Source organism: Amyelois transitella, chromosome 31, assembly GCF_032362555.1.
Source record: "Amyelois transitella isolate CPQ chromosome 31, ilAmyTran1.1, whole genome shotgun sequence".
Lineage (NCBI taxonomy): Eukaryota > Metazoa > Arthropoda > Insecta > Lepidoptera > Pyralidae > Amyelois > Amyelois transitella.
This window is the reverse complement of record NC_083534.1, coordinates 4,141,649-4,151,753: the sequence shown is the minus strand read 5'-3', so window position 1 is coordinate 4,151,753 and position 10,105 is coordinate 4,141,649. Positions and strand designations below refer to the sequence as shown.

The 10,105-nt window shown below is 36.0% G+C and overlaps 1 protein-coding gene across 1 annotated transcript; it reads left to right on the top strand.

Moving 5' to 3' along the window:
- Positions 1 to 2,311: 2,311 nt before the first annotated feature.
- Positions 2,312 to 9,927, top strand: LOC106138592 (endocuticle structural glycoprotein ABD-4). Its single transcript, XM_013339781.2, has 4 exons — positions 2,312 to 2,465; positions 7,666 to 7,771; positions 8,585 to 8,691; positions 9,784 to 9,927. Exons 1-4 carry the CDS (start codon positions 2,439 to 2,441, stop codon positions 9,925 to 9,927), a joined length of 384 nt encoding a protein of 127 aa, XP_013195235.2. The 5' UTR covers positions 2,312 to 2,438.
- The last annotated feature ends 178 nt before the right edge of the window (positions 9,928 to 10,105 follow it).

Below are 10,105 nucleotides of genomic sequence, written 5' to 3'. Positions count from 1 at the left end.
TTTCCACTTGCCACGATCTCTGCATACTTCCTTCGCTTCATCCACATTCATAACTCTCTTCATGCAAGCTCGGCAGTTTCGGGTACTCTTGACCTGACCCTTTACCAACTTTAACAACTAATACAGTGACGGCTTAAGTGTATTAGCCTCTCATGATTGACTCTACAGTTTCTACGGATAGATGAAACATACATACATACACACATTTATTACGTCTCGTAAACCTTCAAAATATCTATATCCCTTGACATATGAATGGAGGTGAATATTCTTCACTATTTTATAGACATATCCACATACATATCATCACCTCTATATACCTTGCGGGGTAGACAGAGCCAACAATCTTGAAAAGACTGAAAGGCCACATTTAGCTGTATGGCTACATAATGAAATTGCAATAGTTTGCTAGTTTATCGCCTACAAGAAGAATACAAAATTTATTTACCTGTCCCTTAGTCGTCGTTTACGACATCCATAGAAAAGAGATATGTTCTATTCTTAAGTGCCGGCAACTACACGACACTGTATTTTTTTTTTCATAAAAATAAAACGCGCTAATTTATAAAAAATGTTGACATTGATCATTAAGATGATCATTTTATGTATTCCCAACCTTTTCCATGTCGCAAGCGCAGTTACACTACGTTCCGATGATTTATCGCGGCCCCAAGGTCACTTACGTGATACATGTGACATGACCTTTATATTCACTTAATATATTAAAAATTAAAATATAAATAGACGTAATGGTGGCATTTAATTAACATATCTATCTAATGAAATTTAATTAAATTATACTTATATATGGGTGTGATGGTATAATTAATTTTAACCTAGATACCTTTTAATTTCATCATCATTGATAGTTGGGATTTTTAAGTAAGAAAGAAAGAATTTTTTTTATTGGAGTATGAAATACAAATAAACATATCTTAAAACACTTATGCCGTGTGGTTCCCGGCCTTAATAGAAAAAAGAATAGCACCACTCTATTTCTTTTCCATGGATGTCGGTAAAAAGCGACTAAGGGATAGGTTTATAAACTTGATATTCTTCTTTTAGGCGACGGGCTAGCGACCTTTCACTTTATATGAATCTCAATTCTATCATTAAGCCGTTCAACTGTTTAGTTGAACGTGGACTATCAGTTTTATCAAGACTGTTGGAACTGTCTACCCCTCAAGGGATATAGACGTAATGACATAAAAATCTTTTTCTTACTTTTACGCTATCATTAAAGGTTCCACTCACCTGTTGTCATGACGCTGGTTTTCTATGTTTATGGGTAGATCTTAGCTTGTTGTCAGTGGTCGAACGGTCAGTGTTTAATACTGAACTGTTGTAGGTTGGCTGGGATTTGAAATTAATGGAGAAAAATTAAAACTGGAACTTGTGACGAAGAAGAAAGTTATCTAAGCACTATATACCTAATTGTTCTTTTTCGTGAAAAAAAAATTCGTATTTTTTCACCAACATTCTATAAATTAAAAAAAAAATATAGTTTTTACAACTGGCCAGCACTTGGCTAGCAACAAACACAAGCAGTAATACAAAAAGGTTCAATGTAGTTTTCATAGAAGTTTAGACAGTTTCCTCAAATAAAAATGTTATGAACAAGACGATGTAAAAGTCATTTAAGAGAAAAGCTCATGAACTTAGGATAATTATTTTTGGCGGTAGGCTAGCAACCTGAAGCCATCTGAATCTTAATTCTATCACTAAGCCCTAAGTAGAAATTCTAGCTTTATATAAATTATCTTAATAACAGTTCTTGTAAACCGCATTCAACTCTAGAATTTTTCAATTCGAACCAGTAGTTCCTGAGATTAGCGCGTTCAAACTAACAAACAAACAAACTCTTCAGCTTTATAAGATCAGTAAGTATAGATTTTTTACAAAATTATGAAAATTCATTTGCAAACATTACAATTGTTCTTTGTAATAATATCTTTAATGCACAAAAATTTACACAGTCACAAGAAATAACATAATTATGGCGTTTTATTGATGACACGTTTGAATTGATGAGTTTTTAAACATTCTTTCACTGCTCCCACGCAAATATTACGTTATACATATCAAAAGTAGAGGTCATAGGCCGCAGTACTTACCTGTTACAACCTCAAACATTTAGTGAACGTCGCGGAACCCGCCCGCCATCACTGGGTGAATTAAATTTTGACAGAAAATTCGAAATTTAAAAGAAAGGGCGCGAATTTTAGCTACCCAATTATATATTTTTTTTTGTCTGTGTTTTTTTTTTTTTTCATAGAGTATTAGCGATTTGTTTTTATTTTATTTGCGCACGGATATTCAATAAGGAAGGAAATAATTTGGTCGGTAAACCAATCAGTTATCACGTTTGCAAATATTTGGTGTATTTTTAATAAATTGATCCGCGTAGATCACAAGGTCTTTTAATAATTTTACATAAAATGAAGAACACCATAGGATTTCTCATGGTAAGTGCCTGATTAGGCGTTTTATTGCATGGCTGGTAAAAGCTGGAATTAGTATACGTTAGCACTTAAAATACTAGTTTACTTGAACCTTAAAACTTAAGTAACAACAGCAAATGAATGTAAAATAAATAAGTTAAGTACGCCGAATAAGACAATTAAATTTTGCGAGCGAATTTTCAAGTCAGAAGAAATACCGTGTGGTTTTCGGCACTTAAGAATAGAATTACTCCATATTTCTTCCATGTAAAAGGCGTCTAAGGGATAAGCTAAACTTGGGATCCCTTCTGTAGGCGATGGGCTAGCAACCTGTCACTATTTAAATCTCAATTTCATCATTTATAAAGCCCTAAAGCTGAACGTGGCCATTCAGTCTTTTCAAGACGATTGGCTCTGTCTACCCCGCATAGGATACATACGTGACTATATGACGGAATTTAATACGTTCCTTTTGATGTCTAGGCTAAGATCAAGGAAATCTCAATCAAAGTCAATAAAATTAATAATCACGCGATCTCTCGCCCGCTATATTACTTCAAACTCGTTTTTTCTCGCAATAATAATATAATTACGCCTGGAGCTAAACTATAATATCATAAGCATACGGAATTAACATAATTTAATTCATAATAAACTAAAATTAAGTTTGTCAGAGCAACGAAAATAAAACTTGTTAAAATCGTAAAAAAAAAACAAAAGGTCATCTAACATCGCATCTTGAAAAGCTTAAATTTGTAACTCTTGCTGTCTACTTGTTATTTTGTATTGATATTTTTAATATGTATCATTTATATTGAATGGCAAAGCCCCCTCCGCACTAGTTTGCACTGAAAATCATCGCATTGTGTAACCCCATCATACACATGCATATGCTGAGTGGAAACCCTTTTGGTCGCATCATGTAATTTTTTTATATTTCTATGTTCATTAACACTGTAATGTTACCTTTTGCGCCAAATAAATATTTTTCTTTCTTTCTTTTTTTTTTGAATCACAAATTTTCCGTCTTTTAATTCAATGACAATGAGGGGTGCATGAATGAGATTGTCTCTCTCAGCCACACGTCACAAAAATAAAAAATAACGCGACGTTATCAGTCAAAAATAGCGGAAAACCTAAATCGCGCAAGCAAAGATTTCATGGAAAGGGCGCACGGAGAGTTTTTAGTGGGTAGACTGGTACATTAGATGCCAGGAATCCCACACTCTTCCGGGGTTGTCCGAAAAACGATTTCCCCTTCGATAGCAAAAAAAGGGGTGATGCCTGGGGAACCGCGAAATGCTCCTGTCAGTAAAATCTTTGCTTGCGCCATTTAGACTCTTCGCTGTTATTGTGACTTCAATTAAGATTAAGACTTCAATTTTGATCAAGGCTCGTCATCGCCTTCCCATTTCAAACGTTCTTATTTTAAAACTTTAAATAAAGTGATGTAATGTTACTCTGTCGGTACATAAACAATTTTTTTTTCTTAATAAGCTATTATGAAGCGGCATAAAAAATTCTATTTATAACATTAGTGACAGTTATTGTGTGTGTAATATATTTGAAAACCTCAGCTTTAACTTGCTAATTGGCATTAGGCAAAAAATTAGGCGGAGACATTCACTTTTTAACCGACCAACAGAAAATAAGCAGATTTTTGTGAAATATTCGGTAACTGTCTACCCATTTGGTTAAGAGGCGTAACTATATTAAAATCTATTTTTCCAAAATCATACCCATTCCAGGAGTTGGCACAGATTACATTGTCTCGATCACTGCATACTTTTACGCTCTAACCACATTCATAATTCTCTTCAAAAGTTTATTTCTTTATTCACTAATTTATGTAGGTACACAGAAAACATCGAGACTGAATCACAAGAAACAAAATTAGGTACTAAGGTTCTGCTTATTTCAAAAGAAATCTCTTCCAGCCGACCCGAGACAGGAGACATGATGGAAAAAGTGACGGGCGTGCACTAAACTCACACAACTTTTTATATATATATATATAAATAAAAACATACATAAAATATTATAAAATACATATGTAAATACCAAATAATGCATTTACATAAAATACTTAATATACAAATGATACCAAATTAGCAAGGCTTGGTGTGGTAATACTTTTTAATTAATGTTTTTAAGGTTCTAATTTACATTCTCTTTCATCTCTGCGTGTTCCCGGTAGCACCCTTCACAGAAGCGTTTCGGGGCTCGGGGTCCGTGATAAACTTTGAAATGATGGAAGACGATTTAAAACGAGAAAACTTTATTTTAATAGGAGCACATCTACACTTCGATAATGGCACAGAGTAGAGAGAGAGCAGCGATATGAAGTGAGTGAATGAGTGTATGATTCTATAGGTAAAGGCGCGAAGTTTGAATTACATTTAACAGTCCGTCTTCCGACTTTTCTTTCTCCACTTGGACCGGTTTCCGGCGTCCTCGACTTTCAGTCCATTGGCTCGCATGTCATCTTATGCGGTTCTAATTTACACTCTCCTTGTATATTTGCACATTGGCAACTGGTTATGTAAACATGACCCGTTATTGGTTAGGTCCTCGCAAAGGTTGTGGAGGTTAGACGGAGTTCCGGTCGTAAATACATACATAATCACGTCTTTATCCCTTGCGGGGTAGACAGAACCAACAGTCTTCAGCTTCAACGTTCAGCTGTAAAAACCTAACTTACCTGATTTCTTGGCCACCTTTAATAGGAAAAAAAAGGAGTAATTCTATTCTGAAGTGCGGGAAACCACTCGGCACTAGGTGCCCATCGGCGCGACCTGTGTCTACTATAAATTTTGAAAACCCTATCTTGAAAAAATATTGTCAACATAATGCTTAAGCATAGTAAAAAAAAAAAAATCACTCGGCACTCAATGTACACACATCTTAATGTTTCTCTATTACGCAATGTGCAAATCTCACGCGATGTAAAGTGATAAATTGTTGCTGAAACATAAATAGCTTCGATTTCTTGATGTCTGTTTTTTTATGTAATTGTCAATAGATTTGCCGATGAGGTCAAGTATCAAGTTATCAAGTTATGCGTTTTGCCGCTTTAACTTTTTTTATTTTTTTCATTGTCGCTTTAAAACTTCTTTATTTTGTGCCAGTGTTGAGTATGACTTACTTGACTTAAGGTCCTATGTCCCCTAGCTGGGGCAGAGGGCATCCACAGTGCGTCGCCATCCCGCTCGGTCTTGAGCTTCGCGTTTTATTTCGCTCCAAGTCTTCCCTAGGTTCTTCACCTCTGCGGTGATTGTCGGCCGCCAGGTCTGTTTAGGGCGGCCACGTTTACGCTTTCCTTGGGGATTCCAGTCTAGGGCTTGCCTCGGTATGTGTTCGGGGTCCCTTCGGAGCGTGTGGCCGATCCAGTTCCATTTGCGGCGTTTGATCTGCTGGTCGATCGGAGTCTCACCGCAGCGTTCCCACAGGTCTACGTTGGAGATTTTCTCAGGCCAGTAAACACCGAGAATACGGCGAAGACAGCGGTTAATGACGACTTGGAGACGGTGCGAGATGTCTTTAGTCACCTTCCACGTCTCACACCCACACAGAAAAACGGTTTTCACATTGGACCGGAATATTTTGAGCTTAACTCTCCTTGTCAGTTTCCGTGATTGCCATACAGGACGGAGCTGTGCGAAGGTTGCTCTTGCCTTGGCGATTCTCGAAGTGACGTCCTCTTCGGTATACTATTTTATAATGTATCTATTAATGTCAGTCCTCATCATGTTATGTTAAACTTTAATGGTCGAGTAGCTTTACTTTGCCTGACTTTTGCTTCACTCCGCCGCTGGTGAAGATACAAATTTTAAATTTTAATTTTTTATATATATATAGATATAAATATTATGAAAATGAAATATGAGAAAATTAAATAAATACGCGAATAATGTAGGTACATTATTAAATTAACCCCACTTAAAAATCATTATTAGTCAATGAAACATATGTAGGTAAGTACAATTTGGAAAAACGTTACAATTTGAACAACATGACATTTGAATTCGCTTTTATTTTTATAGGTGCCTATTACCCGAACTTCTTTATACAAGACTGCCCTTTCGTGGCCCAAACAAAGTATTGTCACGTCAAACACATCTTCGCTCTCATGAGACAATGTTGATCCTAAATATCATTAAAAAGGGCAAATGCTGATCCGAAGGGCACGACTTACCGATTCACGATCTTGCAAATATTTGACTAAACTATTTTGTACGTAACCTATTTGAATTCGGTTACCATAGATTATTATCTATGCCAGAAACTGTGCGACATTTTGGCGGGAATTCTGGCAATCTCAAATCCTGAGGTTCAAATCTTTGGTAAATGTCATACATACAAATAATCACGTCTATATCCCGTGCGGGGTAGACAGAGCCAACAGTCTTGAAAAGACTGATAGGCCACATTCAGCTGTTTGGCTTTATGATGGAATTGAGATTCAAATAGTGACAGAGCAACCTGTCTATCGCCCATCGCCTTAAAGAAGAATCCCAAGTTTATAAGCCCATCCTTAGTCGCCTTTTACGATATCCATGGAAACGAGATGGAGTGGTCCTATTCTTTTTTTATTTGTGCCGAGAACCACACGGCACATAAAACGGCATGGTAAATGTCATCTAGTTTCAAAACTCGACTCGACTGTTTATTATTCGACCAATTAAAAAAAAAGGTTTTATATCAATTTCATAAACTTTAGGTGCGATAGGTATACGCCACATGTTGAGATTCAGAAAACAAATCGGTAGCTTTTTTAACTTTTCACGCGTAAAAGAAGCCCGAGATTGTCTTATTCAATTTGCTGGTGAAAAAAAGAAAATGTTACACATATATACCTACTTATTTATTTATTTATCCATCAAAGTTCAACAAACTTTCATTACCAGTTTTGACTTATTGACATTCTTATAAAAAAAAAAGAAATCCCTCTTAGGGAAATGTCCGCCGTTATCTATGCATTACTTTTTTTGTAATGCTATGTACTAAAAAAAATGTGTTATGTTCATAATCACGTCTATATCCCTTGCGGGGTAGCCAGAGCCAGAAGTCTCGAAAAGAACAATTGGCCACGGATAGCTGTTTGGCTAAATTATAGAATTGAGATTCAAATAGTGACAGGTTGCTAGCCCATCGCCTAAAAAAGTAAATCCCAAGTTTGTGAACCTATCCATTTAAAAAAAAAAAACAACTTTTTAATTTTCAGTTTTTGGCGGTAACTTCTATACAAGGGCAGAATAATGACATGATAGTTCGGAATGACTTTGAAGGACCTGACGCTGACGGGTCGTATAAATGGGCGTTGCAAACTGGTAACTTGTGTTTTTGTATTTCGATTTTTGTTTATCTTAATTTTCATTCATTCATATAATCAGCCTTTTCAAGACTGTTGGCTCTGTCTACCCCGCAAGGGATATAGACGTGACCATATGTATGTATGTATGCATATAATCACGTCTATAACCCTTGTGTAGACAGAGCCAGCAGTCTTGAAAGACTGACAGGCCACGTTCAGCTGTTAGCTTAGCGATGGAATTAAGATTCAAATAGTGACCGGTTGTTAGCATATCGCCTATAAGAAGAATCCTAAGTTTACAAGCATATTCCTTTGTCGCCTTTTACGACATCCATTGGAAAGAGACGAGGAGAGAGTCCTATTATTTTTCTATTAGTGCCGGGAACCACACTGTTTAGTGTTCTATTATCTATACATACTAATATTATGAAGCTGAAAAGTTTGTTTGTTGAACGCGCTAATCTCAGGAACTACTGGTTCGAATTGAAAAATTATTTTTGTGTTGAATAGACCGTTTATCGAGGAAGGCTTAAGGCTATATAACATCACGCTGAAACTATTAGACGCGAAGAAAAAATGGAAAATGTGAAAAAAAAACGGGGAAAATTATTCACCCTTGAGGGCTTCACTGATGCCTAAAATAACTATTCCACGCGAACGAACCGCGGGCACAGCTAGTATATAATAATGGACAAGAATGTACGATTACTTGTTATGACAAATATAAATTATCTTTATCTTAACTACTACATAATAACGGTTAAACATGAATGTACGATTACGTGTTTTGACAAATATAAATTATCTTACCGTAATGATATTTTTTCAGAGGGAGGTATCTACCACGAGCAGCGTGGTTCCTTGCAAGCAAATCCGGGCGGCGAGTCTAGTTTAGTCGTTGAAGGACAATATCAGTACACAGCGCCGGATGGCCAGGTAAAAATTATTAAACTTTTAATTAAAAAAGAATGTATCTATTTTTAATTCAAATTATTATTGTTTGTATAACATAATATATATAATAAATTATTGACGTTGTTGAAAAAAATGCTGCAGTGCAGTTTGTTACCACTTCTTCTGCACCAGTAAAGTTAGTTTTAAGTAATTTATTTGACGTCAACCAATGTTGTTAAACCATACGTTTTGACAATTATTAAGCGATATGAAGTATCCTATAGTAATGAATAAAAATTTTGAATTTGAATTTGAGTTTTTTTTTCATTATTATGGTAGATATAGCTTTAGTTTTGATTTGAGTTCAGTTTAATTATTATTTATAAAACAATGACGTTATCAATTAAAATATAAGAAATTAATCTCTAAAAATGTGTGAATCCCACTAATATTATAAATGCGAAAGTTTGTTAGTATGTCAGGATGTCAGTATGGATGTTTGTTACTCTTTCACGCAATAACTACTGAACCGATTACGATGAAATTTGGTATGTAGGTAGCTGAAGACCCAGAATAACATATAGGCTACTTTTTATCCCGGAGTTCCAGCGGGATTGATGGGGTTTCCATGCGGACGAAGTCGCGGGCGGCCTCTAGTCACTAATCAATTGTCATATACAGACTTAAAACTACGTTTTCTATTAGTAACTATTCCAAAGCGTCAGTGCCGAAGAAGCGGCCGCAGTGTCGGGCACTGCACTGCAGCATTTGCTTAATGATAGAATTAAGATTATATGATGTGATGTGATATATATTGTCGTGTGGTTTTCATAGAACCACTCTATACCTTTCCCATGGATGTCGTAAAAGGCGACTAAAGGATAGGCTTACAAACTTAGGATTCTTTTTTTAGGCGATGTGCTAGCAACCTGTCACTATTTGAATTACAATTCTCATTAAGCCAAACAGCTGAACGTGGCCATTCAGTCTTTTCAAGACTGTTGGATCTGTCTACCCCGCAAGGGATACAGACGTGACCATATGTAATGTAATGTAATGTGAAGTAATGTAATGTAATGTAATGTGATGTAATGTAATGTAAAGTAATGTAATGTAATGTCTATTCTATTACAGGTGATAAACCTCCTTTACAAGGCAGACGAGAACGGCTTCCAACCCCAGGGTCAGCATTTGCCAACACCGCCGCCCATACCGCCGGCAATTCAGCGCGCGTTGCAATATTTAGCTACAAAAAGTCCATCGACTGATGATTATTGATATAATCATCAGTCTTAATCGTAGTACTTATAAATGTTTTAAGAATTACGTTTGTTTTATTAATGGGTATGGTCGTGTGGAGAGGATGATTGACAGTAGATGGATTGGATACGTGTACATAATAGTCACGTTTATTCCCTTGAGGGGTAGACAGAGCCAACAGCCTTGAAAGGACTGA

Bases quoted from the DNA above. Each gene is read 5' to 3' on its own strand.
- LOC106138592 (XM_013339781.2), top strand. From the start codon at position 2,439: ATGAAGAACACCATAGGATTTCTCATG. The intron at 7,772-8,584 runs GTAACTTGTGTT...ATATTTTTTCAG, and splicing joins TAAATGGGCGTTGCAAACTG to AGGGAGGTATCTACCACGAG. The intron at 8,692-9,783 runs GTAAAAATTATT...ATTCTATTACAG, and splicing joins ACACAGCGCCGGATGGCCAG to GTGATAAACCTCCTTTACAA.